This window comes from Xenopus tropicalis, chromosome 2 (genome assembly GCF_000004195.4).
Source record: "Xenopus tropicalis strain Nigerian chromosome 2, UCB_Xtro_10.0, whole genome shotgun sequence".
NCBI lineage: Eukaryota > Metazoa > Chordata > Amphibia > Anura > Pipidae > Xenopus > Xenopus tropicalis.
In genome coordinates this window covers 174,888,627-174,914,327 of record NC_030678.2, presented here as the reverse complement: position 1 = coordinate 174,914,327, position 25,701 = coordinate 174,888,627, and the positions used below count along the sequence as shown (strand labels likewise).

At 43.0% G+C, this 25,701-nt stretch overlaps 1 protein-coding gene and 1 pseudogene across 1 annotated transcript in view; one reads left to right on the top strand and one right to left on the bottom strand.

Moving 5' to 3' along the window:
• Positions 1 to 25,701, top strand: part of LOC116406442 — a 954,163-nt pseudogene that overhangs the window by 509,233 nt on the left and 419,229 nt on the right.
• Positions 1 to 25,701, bottom strand: part of c2cd3 (C2 calcium-dependent domain containing 3) — a 46,941-nt gene that overhangs the window by 20,688 nt on the left and 552 nt on the right. The window contains 23 exon segments of the mRNA NM_001079259.1: positions 182 to 517; positions 1,331 to 1,957; positions 2,858 to 2,944; positions 4,261 to 4,529; positions 5,281 to 5,404; positions 5,513 to 5,685; positions 6,809 to 6,992; positions 7,162 to 7,336; positions 7,521 to 7,761; positions 8,076 to 8,227; positions 9,260 to 9,691; positions 10,108 to 10,236; positions 15,360 to 15,478; positions 15,813 to 15,922; positions 16,074 to 16,265; positions 17,110 to 17,279; positions 18,574 to 18,718; positions 19,718 to 19,876; positions 20,114 to 20,246; positions 21,416 to 21,618; positions 22,711 to 22,925; positions 23,491 to 23,648; positions 24,171 to 24,440. Of these exon segments, the coding sequence (NP_001072727.1) occupies positions 182 to 517; positions 1,331 to 1,957; positions 2,858 to 2,944; positions 4,261 to 4,529; positions 5,281 to 5,404; positions 5,513 to 5,685; positions 6,809 to 6,992; positions 7,162 to 7,336; positions 7,521 to 7,761; positions 8,076 to 8,227; positions 9,260 to 9,691; positions 10,108 to 10,236; positions 15,360 to 15,478; positions 15,813 to 15,922; positions 16,074 to 16,265; positions 17,110 to 17,279; positions 18,574 to 18,718; positions 19,718 to 19,876; positions 20,114 to 20,246; positions 21,416 to 21,618; positions 22,711 to 22,925; positions 23,491 to 23,648; positions 24,171 to 24,440 (4,803 nt within the window).

Genomic DNA, 25,701 nt, shown 5'->3' with positions numbered 1-25,701 from the left:
ATTGTGCCAATACAGTTGTGCTGGGCCCCATGAAATGTTCTTCCGTAAGGAGGCCCGGTCACATCAGAAAAGTTGTGAGACTTAAGCAATTTACAGAACTTCTGAAAAAACTGCCTAGAAACTTAAGTAACTTGCCTAGAAATGTAAGTAACTTGCGTATGAAGCCAAAGACACCCTTTACCTTTCAAGCTGAGATGCATTGCTCGTTCAACCACAATGCTAGCAGCAAAGGTATTCTTTAAATCAACTTCACCCACGGGCTGTTCCTTTGCATCCAATAAGGGCACTTCAGTCTTTGCCTCAGGTTTGTCATTTTTGGCGGAATCATCTTGTTTCTCCTCAAAGCTGTCCCCAGAGGTAGGAGCCCACTCCTCTCCTTCACTCTGGCTTCTCTCCCCAGCACAGCTCAGCCTTCGGCTAGAGTTAGATGGGTGATAAGCCGAGCTAAGAGCAAGATGCACCCGAACTGCCGCTCCCCACAGACTGGAGACGTTGCGCTTAAACAGAGGGTAAACTCCTGGTGTGGGGCAAATGGAAGCAAAAAGAAGTTGTTTTGTCAACGGCTTATTTACACATCTCCCCTATGGGTATTTAACCCATTGCCCAACTGTACGGGCCCTAAAGGTGCCCCCTTTCCACCCAACCTGCTGCCAATGCAGAGCAGTGCGGTGTGCTTGGTATAAGCCATGTTTGGCTGTGTCACAAGTCAATTTACAATTGGTCTTTATTTTTCATTCTTTGTGGAATGTTTTTTAGTTATCTTGCATTTCAAGTTTGGAAATTAAACTGTGAATTCTAGGGGCCCATTTTCGCTAGTAAGAAGAAAGTTAAGGGACAGCAGACTGGCATATGAAAAGTACAAAGTCTGGAATTAAATTTTTTAAAGAAGACCAATTGAAAATTGTCTTGAAGCATCGCTGTATGCTAAAAAATCATTTACAAGTGAATTAACCCTTTATTACAACTTAGGACTCATTTTGCACACACTTAATCTGTATAAGCTCCAAATGCCTAGCACCAATGCACCCATTTTGCCTGTTTTGATAAAATGCATGGACCTTTACAAAAAGATGTAAAGCCCGGTGTGCATGGCTGCAAAACCTCCGGAAGCAAAATGGGTGGGATCTCCTGGTGGGGTTTGGGCAGATCTGGGTGTGGTTTGAGCAGATGGGTGTACAGGGCCCCATGTTTGCAGGAACCTAAGCATACCTTATGCAGGATACTTTATTAATGGCTGTTGCCTATAGAAGGCCTAGGCATATCGTATTGATATTGTAGATATGACATCGATGTCCTTTATATATTTTATTCTACCAAACAGTGCACTTACCACTGACTGCGAGAGTCCTGGAGGTATTTTCTGAAAGTGCTTTAAGATCCACATATGCACATCCAATGAGTCTGTCTGTATCCTGGGGTCTGGGCCCGTTTGTGTCCTTCCCATAGGAGCGCCACACCTGAATCTCCATTCTCTCCTCCCTCAGGTACCACACAAGCGGCTGGTGTTTGATTAGTTCTCGGTTTTCGCTCAGCTCAAACATAACGGTGGCCTGCTGCCCATCCTCGGACAACCTGGGCCTTCTGAGGGGGGAGCACACTGCTTCTCTATCATAGAACTTGTAGCGCAGGTAGCAGTAAGTGCTTTTGTGGATATGCTTGTGTCCCGCCAGGAGCAGGCAGTGCAGAGGAAGCCATATTTTGGGAATATTAACGGATAGATTAACCAGATCTTCCCTTTTATGCCATTCGTCCGCTTCAGTTGCAATTGCTTCCTGAAAATCCTCATTATACTCGTTCCACCCGAGGCCCCGTGCTACCTCTAAAACACGATCTCTGTCCGAGTGATGTGCAAAGTGTACCGACAGCTCCAGGCCTCCTACAACGGAGTGCAAGATGGTTGAATCTGTGGGAAGCTTGGAGTCCTCTGGAACTGTAACGGGGTACCAGCCACTTACACCTAGAAGAGAAAGGCCAAAGGGTCAGAAAATAGAAAATAGAAAGTCTGTCAAATGACACTTTCCTGTGTGATATAATCGCATATAAAACAAACCGTACTTAGAGGAACCTTTGGCCACAACACTCTCAATGGGACGACACCACAGTACAATATAAACATTGATATTCTGAGGCAATTTGCAATTGGTCTCCATTTTTTATGGTTTTTCAGTTATTTAGGTTTATGTCCCACAGCTCTCCATTTGTTATTTTAGCAGCTATCTGGTTGCTGGGGTCTAATTTACCCTAGCAACCGGGCAGTGGTTTAATGGAGAGATGGGAATATGGATATTAGAGGCCCTGGATAGAAAGATTTGTAGTCTCACAGAGCAATAGTTTCTGGCTGTTGGGGGTCAGTGACCCCTATTGGAAAGCTGTAAAGAGGTAGAAGAGAAAGGCAAATAATTAAAAAAAAACTATATAAAAAAAAGTTGCTAGGAATAGGGCATTCAATAACATACCATACCAAAAGGAATAATATTTGGCACACAGAAGATATGAACCATCGGGGCCACAATTCATCACTAATTAAAATAATGTTATTTGCCTTATGGGCAATTAGCATTGCTATATGAGAAAGGGCAGTTTCTTGTGCTAAATACAACATCTAGCATAGTAACTGCCTGCCTTAGGAACCCTTGCAGCTACTTCTCATAATTAAAAGGCATTGAATGTTCCATATCAGCACTTGATCCTTGTGCCTTAAGCCAGTTAAATAAATGGCAAAACAAGCAGGTAACAAGGGACATGTTTACATATAATAGAACAATATGAGATCTAAACTCAATGGCCAATACTCTCTGTTTGCAATTTCTGCACTTCCAATACATCTGTACAGAACATACATTCAGACAGAGGTTACCTGATCTCTTTGTGATGAGCTGCCTGCAGGGGATCCTCACCATTCCCAGATGATAGTCCCGAACTGGCTGGGGTCTCGTAGAGCCAACTAGGATTGCAAGCAAAAGGCATCAGCCTTAGTATAACAGAAAAATGAGGGGAAAATATAAATGCACAGGGATACCCAGTCTATTATTTGTTGTGTATATATTACTACATTATTAAAGTTCAATTCCCTGCAAGCTGGGGCATTTATGGTCTGTAGAAAATGCTGGAAGCTTTGGGAGCTGCTAAGTAGCCACAACAGACGGTGTGCTAAATGGCAAACTTTATTAATGCCAGACACTTTCCTTGCATATAAACTCTACAGAGAAAGAAGAACATGGACTGCGAGGGGCAGTATGGTTGGTTACATTTCCCTGTATAGTGTAAGTGTAAGCCTGTACAAGAGATATTATAAAGGTGGCCCATACACAGGCTGATAAGAGCTGCCAGTAGCCCTGAGCCAGCACCTTATCGGCCCTTGGTCCAATCAAGGTGGGCATAACGGATCTTCACGTGTATGGCCACCTTAAAGGGATTCCGTCATGATATTTATGAGGCACTTTTTATCTCTAAATGACACTGTTACACAGCAAATAATTCCCTCTGCCATTTAACCTTTTATTCTTGTACCAACAAATGTATTTGTAGCTGTAATATTGGTGTGTAGGCGCCATCTCAGTGCATTGTGCCTGAGTGTGAGCTTTCAGCCAGCGCTACACATTAGAACTGCTTTCAGCTAACCTATTGTTTCTCCTACTCCCATGTAACTGGAGGAGTCCCAAGCCGGACTTGGATTTCTTACTATTGAGTGCTATTCTGATACCTACTGGGAGCTGCTATCTTGCTCTCTTCCCATTGTTCTGCTGATCGGCTGCTGGGGGTGAGGGGGGGGGGATATCACTCCAACTTGCAGCGCAGCAGTAAAGTGTGCCTGAGTCTGAGCTTTCAGAAGGAGCCGGCACTACACATTAGAACTGCTTTCAGCTAACCTATTGTTTCTCCTACTCCCATGGGTGTACTGGAGGAGTCCCAAGCCGGACTTGGATTTCTTACTATTGAGTGCTATTCTGATACCTACTGGAAGCTGCTATCTTGCTCCCTTCCCATTGTTCTGCTGATCGGCTGCTTGGGGTGGGAGTGGGTATCACTCCAACTTGCAGCGCAGCAGTAAAGTGTGAGTGAAGTTTATCAGAGCACAGGTCACATGTCTGTGGCACCCTGGGAAATAAAGAATATGGCTAGCCCCATGGGAAAAACAGATTACAATGCAGAATTCTGCTGGAGAAATTCTATTAACCGATGGGTTTCGTAACAAACATTTTTTCCCCGTGACAGTGTTCCTTTAAGACTCGCTCAAGACTTACCACAGTTCTAGCTTACCTGAAGCAACATTCTGGTGATGGATGGAAAGGACAATCTCAGAGAAGTACAGGACCTCTGCAAGGCTGCAGGCCTCCCCATTGTTACGTTGAATGACCATGTTACAGGGGAACTCGTAGTGATGGTCAAACTCTGGGCAGAAGGTCCGGGCAACAGTGCGAGTGTTCCGCAGCTCCACATCAGGCAGGAAAGCTGGGTGTATAGTGACGTAGGCATTCACCCCAACGTCTGCGCTGTACTGAAATGAGGCATCCTGCTGTGCCACCAATCTATAGGGGACAATTCTCAAGTTTATCTTTCATAGACAAGTAGGATACCCTAACCAAGCCCGACCCTGGCAATTGTTCATTATTAAATAAAATTCTGTTTTGAAGAGAGCTTTTTTTTTTACTGTGGGGACAGAATATAATCTTCCTGGCTTTAAGGCTGCCCCCACCACTATTGGGCTAAAATCACACTTTGGTAACCACTGACCTATTCTATTTCACACACTTTCAAGGGGAAATTAACCCCATTGTTGTTTTCTTCTATTTTACACACTTTCAAGGGGAAGTTAATTCTATCACTGTTTTCTATTACAACCAGTTTCATGTGAAACTTAAACATATTATTGTTTTCCAAGAATGAGCACCGATGCTCCTTAAATGGCTGCTGGAGCACTTCCTGTTTGTGGAAAAATAAAGTGGATTCACGGAAATGAACGTTCGTTTAAACTCAAATTTTTCGAGACAACATATCAAATTGTTCAAGTTTTAACGATACTGGCTCGGAATATTTGTGATTTTTGAAACGTCAACTCTAAATATTCGTACAACAGATAGCGGAATTATCGTGACATTTTATAAAAACAATGATCACGTTTAGTTTGATCAAATTTATACCATGTCCAGTTTATATGACCAGAAAAATCAGCCCCTTAGTGTTTTAAATATATAAGTTCATATTTAATATATTTACACTCCTATGTATGGTTTGAACAGATTGACAGAGATGACATCAAAGTTCCTAAATCAGACTTACCGGGCAGCAGCCTGCAAACCTGAAGCTCGGTGTATTTCTACAGAAATGGATGCCATACGAGTAGCCAACATTCCCACTGGGTTCCTCATTGAGCGTCTGTAGGTCACATTCACATTTAATAAGCCTGAAACCAGAATCGTTCATTATATGGCTGCTAGGGACTAAGTAATAAGGTGCAATTTTGTTATCAGCTATGTGTTTGCTCTGGATAGGCTGGGTGGTTATTGGTCACCTGAAGGCTGTGGGGGGAGTTCTGCAGACTTCTCACTCCTGGGTATAAGGGGCAGACTGAATGCTTGAATTCCCACATCCTCTCGATGCTGCATGGTCACCATGGCACACAGGCGGGACAAAGGCAGAACCCCCTTAGCAACCATCTGGTCTCTAACATTGGGGTAATAGTACCTGCAAGATGACATAGCACACGATATTAAATTGTACCCTTTGTAGTAAAATTGCAGCAGAATATAAACATAAAGCAGACTTTGATTTATTAATTGAGATACTTTAATGATTAGTTACTGCCTACAGTTTTAAGACAGTCTCTGGAAAATATGTGGTGATATTTTTTGCCTTCACTATGTATGTATAACTTTATTTATAAAGCGCCACAAGGGTACGCAGCGCTGTACAATCTTACAAAATTACACACAGGGAGGACAAGTGATATAATAAATAAATACAATAAATATGGAATAAGTGCCATGTGGTATGAGACACAATAGGAAGGAGGTCCCTGCCCCGTAGAGCTTACAATCTCTACGGGGCAGGGACCTCCTTCCTACTGTGTTTCATTCAGTTATAGCAGTATGGGACCTGTTATCCATAATGCTCAGGATCTGGGGTCCTTTTTCGTAATTTGGATCTCCATTTAATCCAATAGGTCCATTATATCTTAGTTGGGATCAAGTACAGGTACTGTTTTATTATTACAGAGAAAAGGGAATCATTTAACCATGAAATAAACCCAATAGGGCTGTTCTGCCCCCAATAAGGGGTAATTATATCTTAGTTGGGATCAAGTACAGGTACTGTTTTATTATTACAGAGAAAAGGGAATCATGTAACCATGAAATAAGCCCAATAGGGCTGTTCTGCCCCCAATAAGGGGTAATTATATCTTAGTTGGGATCAAGTACAGGTACTGTTTTATTATTACAGAGAAAAGGGAATCATTTAACCATTAAATAAACCCAATAGGGCTGTTCTGCCCCCAATAAGGGGTAATTATATCTTAGTTGGGATCAAGTACAGGTACTGTTTTATTATTACAGAGAAAAGGGAATCATTTAACCATTAAATAAACCCAATAGGGCTGTTCTGCCCCAATAAGGGGTAATTATATCTTAGTTGGGATCAAGTACAGGTACTGTTTTATTATTACAGAGAAAAAGGAAATCATTTAAAAAAAAATAGAATTATTTGCCTATAATGGAGTCTATAGAAGATGGCCTTTTCCGTAATTCAATCTGTCAAGTCAATATCATAAATAATAAATCAATCAAACTCCTATCTGTTTAAGGCTTACCTGCACCAGATTTCAAATGGAACCCCTCCTCCGCCCGAGAGCCCCTGCATGGAGTAAGCACCAAGCAGCAGCCTCTGCACCGGGGTATCTGACTGTGCCACAATGATGTGGCTCTGTCTGTCATTAAACACTGGATCAGGCACACACAGTGTGGTTGCTGTACGGACAGGCTTTAGGGTCATGGCTGAAATGAAAGGAATACTGAGTTACTACACAGTACCGGATACAAATCATTTTAATTTCTATTCAATAGGGATTTAATGGGGAGAGTTAATTTCACTAGGATAAACGTAATGACATTCTAAAATAAATGTGCATATGGAAGCTATGTTAAAACTGAAGGAGCAACATACCAATCTCTGGCAGGTCTATCGCTGTGTGGGAATCGGGACCATGCGCAGGGAAGTAATACTGTACAAAGCAGTCAGCCTCTCCCCATACAGTGCTCTGCAGAGGAGTCAGGCCTTTCACATTCTCCACGTGGATCTCAAAAATGTGATCGGTCATACCTTCCTGTGGTCTTCCCATCTTAATGGATCAAAGCAACATTTACATTTACGTTACTGGTGACAGATTTGTTATGGGAGAAGGAAAAAAAATATTAATACTAAGTATACACAGAGCCGTAAATGGAATTTCTCAAGCACAGCAACTCGATTGGACCAAATGATATGAATGTTAATAATCAGCTGGATGTGGCATAAGGACTTACCTGTGAGGAAGACAATGGTGGATCTAGGAAATGTGCAGGTCTTGGCATTGCAGTTTGACTTGTCCCTTCTTCATTTTTTAATCTCTGAAGAGCCACCACTTGATCCCCTGACCCAATGGCCAGTAAGACTTTGAGTTTGCCTCTGTCACACCCGCTGAACACGTCGATGATTGGAACATAGCTGTCTACAGCCACTACGGGGTACTGTGCTTGCAGCAGGAGCCGGGTAATCTTTGGGTCACTAAAAGAAAACAAACTGGATTGTGAAATGTATAAAGTATTTGTTTTTTCCAAGAAAAATGAGCTGCATGGTATCCATTTAATTTTGTGACAATACACAAGTATTGTTCTTGCAAAGCTGGCTTGGCATTGGAGGAGAATTCAAATAATCCCATCACCCCTTTGGACAATGGCACGACAAATTAACACATCCAATTTTTGTTGCAGATTGCAACATGAAAGTGCTACAGTTGTGGGTCGCTGTATAAAAACTGCAATTTTCTATCACAAGCACTAAAATGAGATATCAGCATTGTATGGTGTCAATATCAGTACCTGAATGACATGTAGAACTGGTGAAGTGGGAGCTTGGCCAATCCCAGCAGCTGGTCCTGACCTGGACTGGCCACTCGATTCCAGATCTCAATAATCATCACATTGTTCTTCATTCTCTCTAGTAGTCGGGCGTTCAGTGTAAGAGGGGCCACCTGTTAACAGACAAGGCATTATATAACAATGAAAAAAAAAGCTTGTAAAAATGGAAGAGAACAAGCAATGATTTGGAGGGAAGCCACAATGCACAAGGGCACCTACTCATGTTCCACACTCTCCCACTACAGTGTAAAAAATAAACTGCAAAAGCTATTTAACGTCAGTTATAGGTTATAGGGACGGTGTGCTAACCTCTACATATGGAGCTGGAAACTAGATCTTACCTGGGAGACATTATATGGGGACGGTTTATTACCCCAACCACATAAACCAGAATGGTATTTTAAAGGGGCACTAAACCCTGCTGCACAGCACTGCTCAACCAAACTTTATTCAGCCGCTGCTGGACTACAAATCCCAGAATAATATAACATATAATAAAGGGTAAGGCATGCTGGGAGCTGTAGTCCAGCAACATCAGGGTTGTATTCTTAAAGCAATATTGCGCAATAAAACTTTTCCCCAAATCGCCACAGCCAGCGACTGCATTAAAATGGAAGAAATGGAGAATCCCAGCTGACTCCCTGTTCTCTGTTCCTGCAATTGGAGTTGGGAGCAATAAGCAGTTTCCCAGCACTGAACAAGTCTGTCCCTTTATCCCCATGTCTGATTCCTGTGCCATATAATGAGGGGAGAAAATGCCATCATTATCTCTATATGTAAGGTACCAGCAAGGGGCCTGACACAGTGCTGGGAATCAGCATTCTCACTGGGCAGTTCTTTTGCATTTATAATCAACTTATTTATCAGTAGAATTCTCACTGGGGAATTTTCTTGCAATAATCTCTTTTTTTTTTTTTTGCAACTTCTATAGCAAAACTAGGGGGCGCCATGGGGCAGAGTTATGGTTGGATTTACAACCCCTTTAAACAGAAATGTTGGGGTGCTGCTTGTAAAGACCTTACATTATGGAGAAGCTGTGACAACCCCACCCAGTGCAAAAAAACAGTATCTTACCCTAGGAGCAATTAAAGTTATATGAAGCTGCCTACTACCCTCACACACACGAGGGGGAAATAGTATCTCACCTGGGAGAAGTTATATTGGGGCTGTGTGCTTCCCCACACTACAGAAGACCTGGTAGCTTCCTGGGCAGAGAAGAGCTTGCAATTCAAATAGGAGTTGCATATCCCTGAGGAGTCGCCACCAGCTGCTACTAAACCTTTCCCTTCAGGCACCATTAGCACGATATGTAGTAATAAACCATCCTCCTCTGCTGTCTGCTGTGGGTTCTGGGAGAATGACACTTTGGGCCCATCATTTCCAATATGAGGGGGAAGACTCTGTCGGAGTGGTGATGATTTTTCGGCTACAGGTCTCAGGTCTGTGTACGATGCAGAATTTTCCAGCTCTGCTTTGCTAGTGACCGCCGGCAATACCGGTGCCTGATTTTCAGGCTCCAAAGTCTTCTCAGAAATATCATGGATATTTTTATTATCACCTGCAAGTGCCACAGAGATCTGCCAAACAGAAAGGGGTATCAGATTAAATGACACTTTGATCAGATACAGGCCTGGAAAGAAATAAAGTGACTATGCTAATAAAAGGTGAACTGAATCCCAAACATTGTATGCAGTCTTAAGCCAATGATCTACAGTGTGATAATATGTATCTGTGAATACATAAGGGATATAGATTTGCAGATAGCAGCTTAGGACTCGGAGAGACCAAGCAGATAGTCTACCTGCTTGGTCTCTTGAAATGTTTGTTTTCATTGATGGACAAATTGTAATTTTAGACGATCGTTGCAAGATAAGCTTGGCCCTACTATAACGAAAAGATCTTTTAAAAATCTTAAATGTGTATGGCTGGCTTAACAATTAATATGCAGCAAAAGTATACTCTCTCTTTCATTTACAAATATACAATACTGTACCTTTAATGGCCCAGCTGCTGTGTGGCTGTCTTCTGCCGTGCAGCTCACTGGCAGGCTGCAAGTTACAGAAAGGCCAGGGGACTGAAGCACGTCACGGAGGGGGAGAGTGGCAGAGCCGACTGGGCCAGGCTAAGGTACAAAGAAATAATAATTTAAACACATGACCCATTAATCACTGAATACATACAGTCCCCTGCTTAGTAATATGGATAGTAAACTGCAGGTCAATACTCTGTATAAAATCCCTGCATGTGGAAGAGGTGCAGGTAATGAATGTCTCTAAGCAATAATTGTACAGGTATGGGACCTGTTATCCAGAATGCTCAGGACATAGGGTCTTTCCGTAATTCAGATCTCCATACCTTAAGTCTGCTAAAAAATGATTTAAGCAGTAATTAAACCCAATAATAGTGTTTTGGCTGCAATAAGGTTTTAATTATATCTTAGTTGGGATCAAGTACAGGTACTGTTTTATTATTACAGAGAAAAGGGAATCATTTAACCATGAAATAAACCCAATAGGGCTGTTCTGCCCCAATAAGGGGTAATTATATCTTAGTTGGGATCAAGTACAGGTACTGTTTTATTATTACAGAGAAAAGGGAATTATTTAACCATGAAATAAACCCAATAGGGCTGTTCTGCCCCAATAAGGGGTAATTATATCTTAGTTGGGATCAAGTACAGGTACTGTTTTATTATTACAGAGAAAAGGGAATTATTTAACCATGAAATAAACCCAATAGGGCTGTTCTGCCCCCAATAAGGGGTAATTATATCTTAGTTGGGATCAAGTACAGGTACTGTTTTATTATTACAGAGAAAAGGGAATCATTTAACCATGAAATAAACCCAATAGGGCTGTTCTGCCCCAATAAGGGGTAATTATATCTTAGTTGGGATCAAGTTCAGGTACTGTTTTATTATTACAGAGAAAAGGGGGATCATTTAAACATTAAAAAATAAACCCAATAACTACCAACAGCTTTATACCACCAAAGCCAATTATACCCCATTGCAATTATCCAACTACCTGGACACTATTCCCATTCCCCGACTATCCCCCCTACTCAGGGCCCAACTCAACAGCCCCATTACACTTCAGGAGGTACAAGAGGCAATAGCCTCGCTCCAACCCAACAAAACACCAGGCCCAGACGGATTCCCCGCTGACTGGTATAAGGCATCTACAGAACTTATCTCCCCCTGGCTACACAAAACCTTGCTTGACGCGACAGAGAAAAATAAACTTCCCCGTACCTTTAACACTGCCCTCATTGTGGTAATCCCTAAAGAGGGTAAGGATCCACTGGAGTGCGGCTCTTACAGACCCATCTCCCTCCTCAATGTGGATGCAAAAATTTTTGCAAAAATCCTCTCTAACAGATTGAAACTAGTAATCGAGGAGCTAATTGAGCCCGACCAAACAGGCTTTATGCCAAACAGGTCTACCAATATAAACATCCGTAGGTTATTTACTAATATCCATGCCAACCATATCAATAAAGGTTCACGAGTAATAGTCTCGCTTGACGCAGCCAAAGCCTTCGACTCTGTCGAATGGCCTTACCTCCTGAAACTTCTTGAGAAGTTTGGCCTTGGCGCTCAGTTTAGTAAATGGGTGGGGATGCTGTACGAAGCACCAACAGCAAGAGTCAACGTAAACAGACATCTATCCCCAGAATTCTCTCTATCCAGAGGTACACGACAAGGTTGCCCGCTATCACCCCTCCTGTTTGCCTTAGCAATAGAGCCCCTTGCCATCCTGATTCGACATTCCCCAGCAATTACAGGTCTCAAACTGGGGGCTGTGGAGGAACGTATATCCTTATATGCTGACGATGTCTTACTGTATTTGGACTCCCCCGGTGCCTCACTACAGACAGTTCTACGCATAGTGAAACATTTTGGGTACTTCTCCGGTCTGAGAATCAACTGGGACAAATCTAGTGTATTCCCTATAGACCCAAATATGAACCCCAATATGTTCCCTCCTACCCCCCTGCAATGGGTTGAAGCATTTAAATATCTGGGCATCCAAGTACGGAAGGAACTGAGCGACTTTATTCCCAATAACCTAGATCCTATCCTTAAAGCCATGAAAGAGAAACTACAGGTATGGGCCAACCTCCCCCTATCTATCTGGGGCAGGATCAACCTGCTAAAGATGATATTCCTTCCTAAATTTCTCTATATTTTCCATAACTCACCTATTTTCATTCCATCCAAATTCTTCACCTCTCTAGACCAAACACAGACAGCTTTCCTGTGGGCCAATAAACCTCCCAGATTCTCCAGAGCTAAGCTTAGAGCACCAATTACAGAAGGCAGCCTAGGCCTCCCACACTGGCAATTTTACTTCCTAGCCGCACAGCTTTACTATGTACAATGGTGGTTCTCTCCTGATCTTACCAACCCTAATGTCCCACTACAGGCAGCCCTAGCTAGCTCAATGGAATCATTAAAATATATCCCATTCCGTAAATTATCAGATATTCAGACCAATCACCCAGTCATTGTGACACCCTACAAAGTATGGCAAAAGACACTAAAATTATACAAACTGGAGTCTCCAATCCTATCTCCGGGCCTGCCATTGTGGGGAAACTCCTACTTACCCAACTTCCAACAAATTGCCCCATACCGAATATGGCCTCACTGGGGCATACGCACACTTGGAGATGTGACCAACGCTGGGGCCCTGCTACCTAGGAACCAGATTAGACATGCAGACACAGGAGAGCTGCTACCCTGGTTCTCATACCTACAACTCCAACAGGCCTTCCGACACCAATTCCAAAGAACTATAGTTCCCTTTACGCTCACTAAGCTCGAAACTACCCTCCGAAACCCCCTTTCCAAAAAGCTGATTGCCACACTATACTCCCTGCTCCTCTCCACCCTCCAATCTCCCTTTCTGACAGCTCAAAAAGCCTGGTGCCAAGACATACCGGAGCTGGACAATGAAGATTGGGAGGAAGCGACAGACAGGGCCTATGACTATCTGATCTCTACAAGAGACAGGTTAATCCAGTTCAAAATCATACATAGACTCCATCTGACCCCACTTCGACTATACCGTATGGGAATCCGCAACTCGTCCCAGTGCCCCAAATGTGGTGCCCCAGAGGCCAACTACTTTCACTTGATGTGGTCTTGCCCACAAATACACCAATTTTGGAATCAGGTCCTAGACCATATCCAAAACACAACATCCTTACCTAAAATACTCAGTCCCAAGGTCTGCCTACTTGGCATTGTGGATGACATTACCCCCAAAACAGCATTGCGCATCCTTTATAGAACACTACTGTTTTATGCCAGGAAAACCATCCTCTTTCAATGGATGGCACACTCTCCCCCAACAATTGCCAGCTGGCTCAATTTACTTAAAGCCCTTCTACCACTGATACAAATCACCTATATAGCAAGAGGATGCCCTCAAAAGTATGACAAGATATGGGGAACATGGGTCGAAGCCATGGAATAACGCCACAGGGGCCTCCTTGGGAACTCAAACCTCCACTGGCAATCCCAAACCCTCCCCTCCTTGATAGGAATCTGAACACCATTTTGAGTAGGACATTACTGATTATTTAACCCAATGTACCGTTACATTCTGGCATGAAAAGAAAACGCTTGTAGAACCAATGTCAATGTTTTATGTTGTTTTATGTTACAAATGAATAAATAAACACCTTTAAAAAAAAAAAAAAAATAAACCCAATAGGGCTGTTCTGCCCCCCAATAAGGGGTAATTATATCTTAGTTGGGATGAAGTACAGGTACTGTTTTATTATTACAGAGAAAAGGGAATCATTTAACCATTAAATAAACCCAATAGGGCTGTTCTGCCCCAATAAGGGGTAATTATATCTTAGTTGGGATCAAGTACAGGTACTGTTTTATTATTACAGAGAAAAGGGGATCATTTAACCATTAAATAAATCCAATAGGGCTGTTCTGCCCCCAATAAGGGGTAATTATATCTTAGTTGGGATCAAGTACAGTTACTGTTTTATTATTACAGAGAAAAGGGGGATCATTTAAACATTAAAAATAAACCCAATAGGGCTGTTCTGCCCCCAATAGGGGGTAATTATATCTTAGTTGGGATCAAGTACAGGTACTGTTTTATTATTACAGAGAAAAGGGAATCATTTAACCATGAAATAAACCCAATAGGGCTGTTCTGCCCCAATAAGGGGTAATTATATCTTAGTTGGGATCAAGTACAGGTACTGTTTTATTATTAAAGAGAAAAGGGAATCATTTAACCATTAATAAACCCAATAGGGCTGTTCTGCCCCCAATAAGGGGTAATTATATCTTAGTTGGGATCAAGTACAGGTACTGTTTTATTATTACAGAGAAAAGGGAATCATTTAACCATTAAATAAACCCAATAGGACTGTTCTGCCCCAATAAGGGGTAATTATATCTTAGTTGGGATCAAGTACAGGTACTGTTTTATTATTACAGGGAAAAGGGAATCATTTAACCATTAAATAAACCCAATAGGGCTGTTCTGCCCCAATAAGGGGTAATTATATCTTAGTTGGGATCAAGTACAGGTACTGTTTTATTATTAAAGAGAAAAGGGAATCATTTAACCATTAATAAACCCAATAGGGCTGTTCTGCCCCCAATAAGGGGTAATTATATCTTAGTTGGGATCAAGTACAGGTACTGTTTTATTATTACAGAGAAAAGGGAATCATTTAACCATTAAATAAACCCAATAGGACTGTTCTGCCCCAATAAGGGGTAATTATATCTTAGTTGGGATCAAGTACAGGTACTGTTTTATTATTACAGGGAAAAGGGAATCATTTAACCATTAAATAAACCCAATAGGGCTGTTCTGCCCCAATAAGGGGTAATTATATCTTAGTTGGGATCAAGTACAGGTACTGTTTTATTATTACAGAGAAAAGGGAATACTTTTTAAAAAAGGAAAAAGGATTTGCTATGGGGTGCATTAGCTTCTAAATACCCAAATGCACAAACATAGCATCATATTGCTGGATATCTATAGACATAAAAACTAGAATTAGGTGCACTCGATTTGGCTACTGATATTGGATCAGGTTTGTAATATATATATATAAAGAAATACCCTAATCACCTGCTTCTAAACTCCCAAGCAAGCTTTCCTAGAATGCTGGTAACGATGATGCCACATGGGGTTTAAATAGGGAAGGAGGCTAATATATGAATTGCATATAAAGCTAAAAACTGAGAAACGTTACCTTGTTTTGAGTCCCTTTACGCAGAAAGATCCTGAAAGTCAGGTCCGTGTTCCACCAGTGCTTGATCATCTGTCCGCTAAACAGGACGGGGAATGTAAAGCGCTGCTGGAACTTTATCGCTGAAAGAACAAGTCACATGTTTACTCGAGTAGTTTTCTGTAATTGTACAAAAGAACGGTAACTCTTGATAATGAACAGTTCAGTCTCTATGACAGGCCTCTGTTGTTTCAATACAAATGAAACTGCCAGTCCCTTCCTAACACCCATTCCTGCTTCAACATGTATTACAGTATGAGGGTACATATTTGTATTTATACATATGGGTAGGAGGTGCCATAGTGTTTCCCTTAGACAGTACAGTATGGTACAGCAGGTGGATTTAGGCGAATCCCATGACAGTCAGAAACCCCGCCTCTCTGCAGTTAACCAATTACAGCAAGATAGAGCACTTACATCCATTAACAACCTTGCTTGAAACCAATCGCGTTATCTCAGTTGCTGAGTTGACTTCTCCTGATCTGGACTTGGACGACACTGGGAATTGAAACTCCACAAAAAATGTCCTGGAAACAAATGTAGAATGTGGGATAACTGATTACAAAGTATGTTTGTGCAGTAAGAAACAAGTGCATGAATCTCCTCTCTGCAATCCTCAGCATTGGTCCATATATAAAATACCCACAACAAGCCCCGGCACCGGGAACACAGACTTACTGTTTGGCAGGGCGCACTGGCCGCGGGGGTCTTCCCCGGCTGTTTGTCTTGCTTGGTGTCACTGCAGTACCGTCCAGAGGAACCCTCAAAGACTCCACCACAACATGTGCAACATGTATCTGACCCAACAGCGCCGCCTGGTCCATACTTAGATTGATGCCTTCACATTTTGAAGTAGATTTTTCTGATGTTCTTTTGAAAAAAAAAAAAAAAAAAAAGTTACATTGTGAATTTCCTGAATAAATGATACTGAGGTTGCACACAGTTTCCTATTCCATGTGTGTAACACACAGTGTCCCTCTAGTAAACTGGCGAAAATGATTGGCATTATTCACCATTTTTTTTAAATCCAGTATTGCAGCATAACTGAGAACACTGCAGGATTTGCAAATAGGTGATAACCTATATTATATATATATATTATAGTGTATAATATATATATATATATATTATACACTATAATGCATAAACAAGTTCATATGTAAAACCCCGCTTAGTCTAAATAAACCTTTTTCATATAAATATACTTTTTAGCAGTATGTGCCATTGGGTAATCCTAAATAGGAAACTGCCATTTTAAGTACTAAGGGCCGCCCCCTGGGATCATAGGAGTCACAGTGCACACAAACAAGCCAAGGCACACATACATGCTAGGCCCCATCAGCCAATGAATGGGCAGAGTTCTGCCTTTTGCTCCCACACTACTTCCTGTTACAGTTAGAGCTGCATCACTTCCTGTCAGCTGATCTCTGAGGGAGCACACAGCCCATCACTAAATGGCGGCTCAAGGGAAAGGATGTAAAAGGGCAATATTTACTGATATATATATTCCAGTTTGGGGAGATTCTTTAATAGGCCACTTAACATAATATAAACTGTCTGTTGGTTACGTATTCATTCTGGGGGTATAGTTTCCCTTTAAGGTAGGTTAAACCCTACTTAACCATCATTTAAATTTATACACTGCCCCAGGGTGTAGGCACAGAGGCAGCACATGAAGAAAGTAAACAAAGCAATGACATAAAACCAGACTTACTTAGAATCCCGTAATGAATCATTCCCTTTCGTTTGTTTGGCATCTTCTTTATATTCACTTGGTGAGTTGTCCCGATGGCGCCCTCGATCCAGGGCAATTTTGTTTTTTTTATTTTGTGATCTGGTATTTTCATCATCGCTCATGAAATCGCTGGCACTGCTGTCCGATTTCTGCACAAACAAACGCAATTTAAAAGCAAAACATTATTTGTAGGAATGATTCATGTACAGAACTGTCATATCAACTGAAATGTTTGTACATTACTATTTAGGAACAGCCCTCTTTATTACTAAATTAAATTAGTAAATACAAAAGGTGGAAACAATAATACTTTGTGTGAGGGTATAGATTATACCTGCCTGTTCAGTAACTTTAGATAATACTTGGCAACAGAAGCAGTCTTATTTTATATATGCCCTAATAAAACATGTCAGCAGATATTACATGAATCAAGTTCCCTGACCTGTATAAATACATACTCTTGCACAGACTTAAAGTGAATAACATATTTATTTCAGTCCATTAAAAGTGCACAGAAATAAACATATTTTTTAGTTTAAGTCTGTGCAAGGGTATACAATTAAACAATGGTATTTCCTTTTTTGGTCACTAGAGGGTTTCTCTGCTCCTATGTTTGATATACATTGTTTGACCTCCTGTTATCATTTTGCTACATTGCTCTGACTTGTATAACTCAGCCTGCAGCCTTGTGCCTTTATATGGGCACAGAACCCCTCAGTGACTGCTAATATCCTTATCATTTACAGTAGGGGGTACATCCCTTATAATACATGAGTGATACTCAGAGTTCCCTGTATAACTCAGCCTGCAGCCTTGTGCCTTTATATGGGCACAGAACCCCTCAGTGACTGCTAATATCCTTATCATTTACAGTAGGGGGTACAATATCCCTTATAATACATGAGTGATACTCAGAGTTCCCTGTATAACTCAGCCTGCAGCCTTGTGCCTTTATATGGGCACAAAACCCCTCAGTGACTGCTAATATCCTTATCATTTACAGTAGGGGGTACATTATGCCTTATAATACATGAGTGATACTCAGAGTTCCCTGTATAACTCAGCCTGCAGCCTTGTGCCTTTATATGGGCACAGAACCCCTCAGTGACTGCTAATATCCTTATCATTTACAGTAGGGGGTACATTATCCCTTATAATACATGAGTGATACTCAGAGTTCCCTGTATAACTCAGCCTTGTGCCTTGTGCCTTTATATGGGGGGCACAGAACCCCTCAGTGACTGCTAATATCCTTATCATTTACAGTAGGGGGTACATTATTCCTTATAATAAATTAGCAAGAGATGCCCGAGAAGTCAAAAGCAAAAGCATCAAAGCAGAGTTTATAAATAGACAAATTTGAGAGTTTGACTGGATGTACACTGATCTGCTCACTATCTCACTATAGGGGCGGTAAAATAAAATAGGGATGAAAAGACTTACAGGTGCTTTATAGAAAAGTTTCTCCAGCAGGCTCTGGTCATATAGCGGATCATTTAATTCACTCTCATTGTAGAAATCACTTCCAGATATGGATTCTGGGGGCGAACCTGTTCCATCCCAGTAATGTCCAGGTGATAAAACAGAACTAGGTACACGTGAGACGGTAAATCAGAAAAAAAGTTTAGTAATAATGCTTGTATGCCATTTAGGGGTCCTGGTAACATTGCGGTGTATGTGTATGAAGGTGAGAGCGTGCCCACGTGGGTAGGGAAATAAGAAGATTACAAGCTCCACTGGGAAAGGGACTCATGTTAATGACTAAACTTCCATTTGTAAAGAGGTACAGATTTGCAGAATATATCAGCCCTATATAAATAATATACAATAATAATTAACAATAGGTCTGGGTGTGATAGTGACCAGTTCCTAGTGCTGGGCGGTATACCGGTAAAAACCGATCACCGGTTTTTTTTTTGAAACCGATATGAATTTTCTACATACCCCCATACCGGTGTGCGTGAATACTTCCGGGTGCGCGCGTGACGTCAGCGCGCACGCGACGTCAGCGCGCACGCGACGTCAGCGCGCACACTCTACAAAAGCGCCGTCGCTAGGACGCATTCAGAGTCGGATACCAATGTGAGCTGTCGGGGGGTGCCTGGCCAGTAATTATATTTTATGTGAAGGGGATGGGGGGGTGTTATTTATGTGAAGGGGATGGGGGGGTGTTTGGGGTGGGTGGGTTATACTTATGTGAAGGGGATGGGGTTGTGTTTGGGGGGGGTGGGGTGGGTTGGGGGGTGGTGTGTGCGGATGGGGGGGTGTTTGGGGTGGGGTGGGGAGGTGTTTGGGGTGGGGGGGGTGTGTGCGGATGGGGGGGTGTTTGGGGTGGGGTGGGGGGGTGTGTGCGGATGGGGGGGTGTTTGGGGTGCGTGCAGATGGGGGGGTGCGTGTGGATGGGGGGGGTGGCGGGGTGGCGGGGGGGGGTGCGGGTGGCGGGTGTTTGGGGTGGTCACCTAATCATGCATGGGGAAAAAAAAATACCGTCAAATACCGTGATACCGATATAATTTTGAAAAATACCGTGATATAAATTTTTGGTCATACCGCCCAGCACTACCAGTTCCAAAGAAAGTACACCTACCTGCCCAGGAGTAGCTCTATTGCTTTGGCATCACTGGGTGCCTCCATATCAGGAATGAAACTGTCTGCAGGCTGAAGCAGAATATCCCTAGTCTGAGGAGAGTGGCGACTGTTCAGCAGATTCCGCATTAATGTGGGAGATGGGATCTCAGAAGTGGCCCTACAAGATAAAAATTATTGTAACCAAGAAACTGCCCCATTTGCTGTAGTCTGCACCCCCCACCCTGTATATTTCTTAATACATTAGATTTATGAGACAGGTTAAATCTTTGACTTAGTGTCATAATTATGTATTTATCACATTTTTTGAAAACACTTAGGTAGATAACAAAGTATTATATCCACCTCAGGCCCTATAGGTATGAAATAACAGGAAAGCCCCACTCAGCTTTCTTACCTGGCTTGTGATAAGCTGTAATTATTGAGTGCAAGTGGCAGCTTGATATCTGGGTTATGGTCTAGGTCAGCGCTGGATTTCAGAGCAGAAACAACCATGGCGTCCCTCAGCTTGCTTCCTTGATCCAGCAGCGCTAAGAAACACAATATTAATACAGATTTAGGAGGTAAAGGCTATGAGCAAGCATAAAGGACTCTCTGCTGTCCCTTCAGAACTTAAGGCCCCCAATACATGCGCAGAAACGAGCGGCCTGGCCGACCGATATCTGGCCTGAAATTGGCCAGATATCGATCGGCCAGGTTAGAAAATCCAGTCGGATCGGGGACCGCATTGGCTCGTTGATGCGGTCCCCGAACCGACTGCCCCATGGCTGCAACTGAAATCGATCGTTTGGCCCCAGGGCCAAACAACTGGATTATTTTTTTTTAAAGCAACTTGCTACCCGATATCGCCCACCCGTAGGTGGGGATATCGGGTAAAGATCCGCTCGCTTGGCGACATCGCCAAGCGAGCGGATCTTATAGTGTATGGGGACCTTTAGTGTGCTTAGTAGCACAGAGCAATGTTTAATGTTAGTATGCCTTTACGGTCTCTTTTTTTTGTGCAGGCCATGGCCAAACTTAAGGGGAAGTTACTGCTACATTGTGCTTAGTAGAGGGGAATAACTATGCTACCAATGTAACATTAAAAAAAACAGTTGATTCCTGTAGGTGTAGAGTTAAAGGGGTGGTTCACCTTTACATTAACTTGTATGTTATAGAATCTCCTATTCCTAGCAACTTTGAAATTTGTCTTCATTATTTTTTTTTTTTTTATAGTTTTTAAACTATTTGCCTTCCACTTCTACATATTTCCAGCTTTCAAATGGGGGTCACTGACCCCAACAGCCAAAAACTATTGCTCTGTGAGCTTACAAATGTATTGATAGGGTTACTTTTTATTAATTCTCGTACTATTCAGATCCTCTCCTATTTATATTGCAGTCTTTCATTGAACACTGTCTGGTTGCTAAGGTAAAAAACGACCACAGCAACCAGTTAGCTACTGAAATTCCAAATGGCTGCTAAACAAAAAGCTAAATAACTGAAAAACCAGAAAAAATAAAAACCAACTGCAACTTATCTCAGAATATCTATGTCTACATCATATTGAAAGCTAAATTAAAGGTCAACTACCCCTTTAAACTTTAGGCAAAATAAGGCTGATATACTGCTAGGATTAGAATTTAAAATCATGTGACCATTAGCCATAAGGGTGTTAATGCAGAACTGCACAATTTCCAACATTTAGTCCAATCCTTACCTGACAGTAAGTCTTTGGTTGCAGGCCCAGAGTTAACTGTTAATGCATCCTTCCCTGCAGTAGTTCCTTCTGAATAGATTGGTTTGATGGACTGAACCCCCTCAGTTACATTACTCCACCCTACAGTCACATGATCTTGAGTCCCTCTGTAGGAGTTTTTGCCAGGGTCTGCATTTTCTTGGAAGTATAAATGATCTCTGCCCCTACAAAACAACAACAGATCAAGTAAGAATACTGATTTAAAGTCCAACCCCAAGCAGATGCAGGCTAATAATGCAAAAGACATTTATATATTTATATACATATATACACACACATACATACATACATACATACATATCATGTTTACATAATGCAAAATATGAAAAAACATTAAATAAAGATGTAAGCCCTCTGTTTTGGCTATAGAATAACAGGTGAGAAACTATGGAGCACAGGTATAAGAGGAAGAGGAGAAGCACAGTAGTAGGAGAAACTACCTATGTGGTCCTACAAGCAGTCTGCAGGATTTAAAAACACACAGCTCTTTTGAAAATACATAGCTAAATTAAAGAAGTTATTCAGCTTTGAGTATGAGAGTAATATTCTGAGGCAGCTTGCAATTGGTCTTCTTTTTTTATTATTTATTATACTATATATGTTATACAGGTATAGGACCCGTTATCCAGAATGCTCGGGACCAAGGGTATTCCGGATAAGGGGTCTTTCCATAATTTGGATCTCCATACCTTAAGTCTGCTAAAAAATCAATAAAACATTAATTAGCCCCAATAGGATTGTTTTGCAGCCAATAAGGATCATTTATATCTTAGTTGGGATCAATTACAAGTTACTGTTTTATTATTACAGAGAAAAAGGAAATCAGTTTTAAAATTCTGAATTATTTGATTAAAATGGAGTCTATGGGAGACAGGCTTTCCGTAATTCGGAGCTTTCTGGATAATGAGTTTCCGGATAAGGGGTCCGATACCTGTATTATATATATGTTATTTTATTTTCAGTTCAGGAGTTCTCCAGTTTGGAGTTCCAGCAGCTATTTGGTTGCTGGAGTCCAAGTTACCTTAGCAACCAGGGAGTACATTAAGATTCTGAACGCCAGCCTTGAAAAGTCCAGATGCCTGACCATATCAAGGCAAAATATGGCCAGCTTTAGTATCACTTTAACGTAAGGCTGCACTAAAAGCAATATGAAAGTCCTATGTCTGTGAAAATCCCAGTATTTCAGCATGAAGATCTTGGTTTTGACATTGCTCCTTTTTGTGCTGCACTTGACCTTCCCTCCCAGAATGGGTTACCTGGGTGTAGTGACCCTGCTGCTGCTCTCAGACTCCCTCTTGTCTGCTGAGGCCAGGGACAATATGATTGGCTGTGGCGGATCATTCATAGTGGTGGGGTGGCCTGTCAGAGCTTTTCCGTAGGATTCTGATGCATGGTCAAAACTAATATCTGTGTTGGGGGCAGAGCTGCTGCTGTCATAGGTCTCAGGCAGGGGTTCCAGTTGTACGGACACCTTGCAAAGGAAGCAAAGTTAGCCAAGAAACAAGTAATGATACATTATAAAAGTTACATTTCTATACAAGTCAATTCTGCTTCCTAAATGGAATTCAGGACAGTATTATTATTATTATAATACAGTTCTACATAGTGCAAGGGAATCAACAAAAGCCAGAATTGGCCGAATCCTGGATTCAGTGCATCCCTAAAAATGTTCCATGGTCTCACTAAGGCCACATTCAGCTCCAACTGTTGGCATTGCTGCACATTCAGAAGGTGTGTTGAGCAGCACTGAGCATGACCAATAAGAATATACAGCAGCCAAGAACTCACTTAGCAAGAGCAGTGGACACTAGGCAAAGGGATGGTCATGATCAGAAACATATAAAAGGTATGCGGAGAAATTGCATTATTCTTCCCTGTCAAAGGGCGTCTGTTCCTCTGGACTAGTATATATATCTTTTTCAAAGTGTAAATTTCAAAGAGATTCTTAATTAGAAGAATTGTATGTTTAGTTACCCTTTAAACCGTATAACCAGTAACAACCTGACTCCTTAAGCATGGATATATAAAGAACGCACCTGCAGTTCCCCAAGTTTCTCGGACGTTGGGGAAACAATTGTGAAGAATCCGCTGACTGGATGCGCCAAAGAGAGCTGTGCGATGCCGCTGATCTGGGCACGGCCAATGGGAAAGTGATCCAGCTTTGTCATGACTTCAAACACAAGCATGCCCATGTCTATGGGGAACAAGAGCAGGATTACTGATCAGTATTGAAGCCAAAGAACTGCAAGGGTTTGGAGCAGGGGTCCTCAAACTTTTTAAGCAAGGGGCCAGTTCATGGTCTCTAAGACTGTTGGGGGGGCAAGACTATAATTTGTCACCCCCCCCCTCGCACGCTTGTCCTCCCTCTCCAAGTTCCCCACTCTCTTGCAGCACCGCCCCCGCTCCCGCTCTGTCTGTCCTGCCTCCCGCTGAGTCCTCCCTATTCCATATTCCAGCTCCCCCCGCTCTGTAAGTTCATCCTCCATCTCCCAGCTCCCACTCCCTGCCAAGTCCTCTCTCTGCCCGCTCTGTCCGTCCTCCCTCTCCCAGTTCCCCGCTGAGTCCTCTCTTCCTCTGCCGTCAGGTGTGAGGACGCAGTGAGGGCCGGGTAAATTACCCTGAGGTGCCAGATCCAGCCCGCGGGCCCTAGTTTGAGAATCCCTGGTTTGAAGCTTATATAACATAAGGAGCAGTTGGTGTAGGAATAAGGAAATACCTGTCAGGTAGGAGGTGAACTGCTTTGGGCCGCATCGAACAGCGTAGAGGGTTGTTGTCTTTGCTCCTTTTTGCTCAGTCTGTGAAGAGTCGCGAGGTCGAAAAACAGTGCCATTGGCTGTCTCTCCCCACCAGCGCAGTCTCACCAATACCGAGGGTGGAGGCTTGGGGACGGTCCAAAGGATTTTACTAACTGTCACCTGCAAGAAACTGCGGACCTGGCCTTCTACAAGCGGAGGGAGACTGCTGGATGGAGTAACATCTGTGAGCCCTAAAACAAATATAATAGGGAAAGTCATTAGCCTCTGTAACAACATTACACCATTGGCAAGGTAGGCTGCACATGTAGCACTCTAATTCCAACATCCTTAACAAAACTCCCAGTATTCCCTGCTGCTTATACACAACTCTCCATATCTCTGAGTAAATTTGCAGCATATCCTGTTACTTACGCAAAACTCTCCGAACCCCTAAATGTACTCCCAGTATCCCCTGCTGCTTACACACAACTCCCCGAACCCCTGAGAGAACTCCCAGCAATCCCTGCTGCTTACACACAACTCCCCGAACCCCTGAGAGAACTCCCAGTATCCCCTGCTGCTTACACACAACTCCCCGAACCCCTGAATGAACTCCCAGCAATCCCTGCTGCTTACACACAACTCCCCGAACCCCTGAATGAACTCCCAGCAATCCCTGCTGCTTACACACAACTCCCCGAACCCCTGAGAGAACTCCCAGCAATCCCTGCTGCTTACACACAACTCCCCGAACCCCTGAGAGAACTCCCAGCAATCCCTGCTGCTTACACACAACTCCCCGAACCCCTGAGAGAACTCCCAGCAATCCCTGCTGCTTACACACAACTCCCCGAACCCCTGAGAGAACTCCCAGTATCCCTGCTGCTTACACACAACTCCCCGAACCCCTGAATGAACTCCCAGTATCCCTGCTGCTTACACACAACTCCCCGAACCCCTGAATGAACTCCCAGCAATCCCTGCTGCTTACACACATATGTGTGGGGGTGTGGGGGTGTGTGGGGGTGTGAGTGGGGGTGAGTGGGTGTGGGGGTGTGGGGGTGTGTGTGGGTGTGTGGGGGTGTGTGGGTGTGGGGGTGAGTGGGTAAGTGGGTGTGTGTGGGTGAGTGGGTGTGGGGGTGAGTGGGTGTGTGGGGGTGTGTGGGGGTGTGTGGGGGTGTGGGGGTGAGTGGGGGTGTGTGGGGGTGTGTGGGTGTGTGGGGGTGTGTGGGTGAGTGGGGGTGTGTGGGTGTGTGGGTGAGTGGGGGTGAGTGGGGGTGAGTGGGTGTGGGGGTGAGTGGGTGTGGGGGTGAGTGGGTGTGTGGGGGTGTTTGGGTGAGTGGGGGTGTGGGGGTGTTTGGGTGAGTGGGTGTGTGGGGGTGAGTGGGTGTGTGGGGGTGTTTGGGTGAGTGGGTGTGTGGGTGAGTGGCTGAGTGGGTGTGTGGGTGAGTGGGTGAGTGTGGCTGAGTGGGGGTGTGGGTGTGTTGGGTGAGTGGGTGAGTGGGTGTGTGG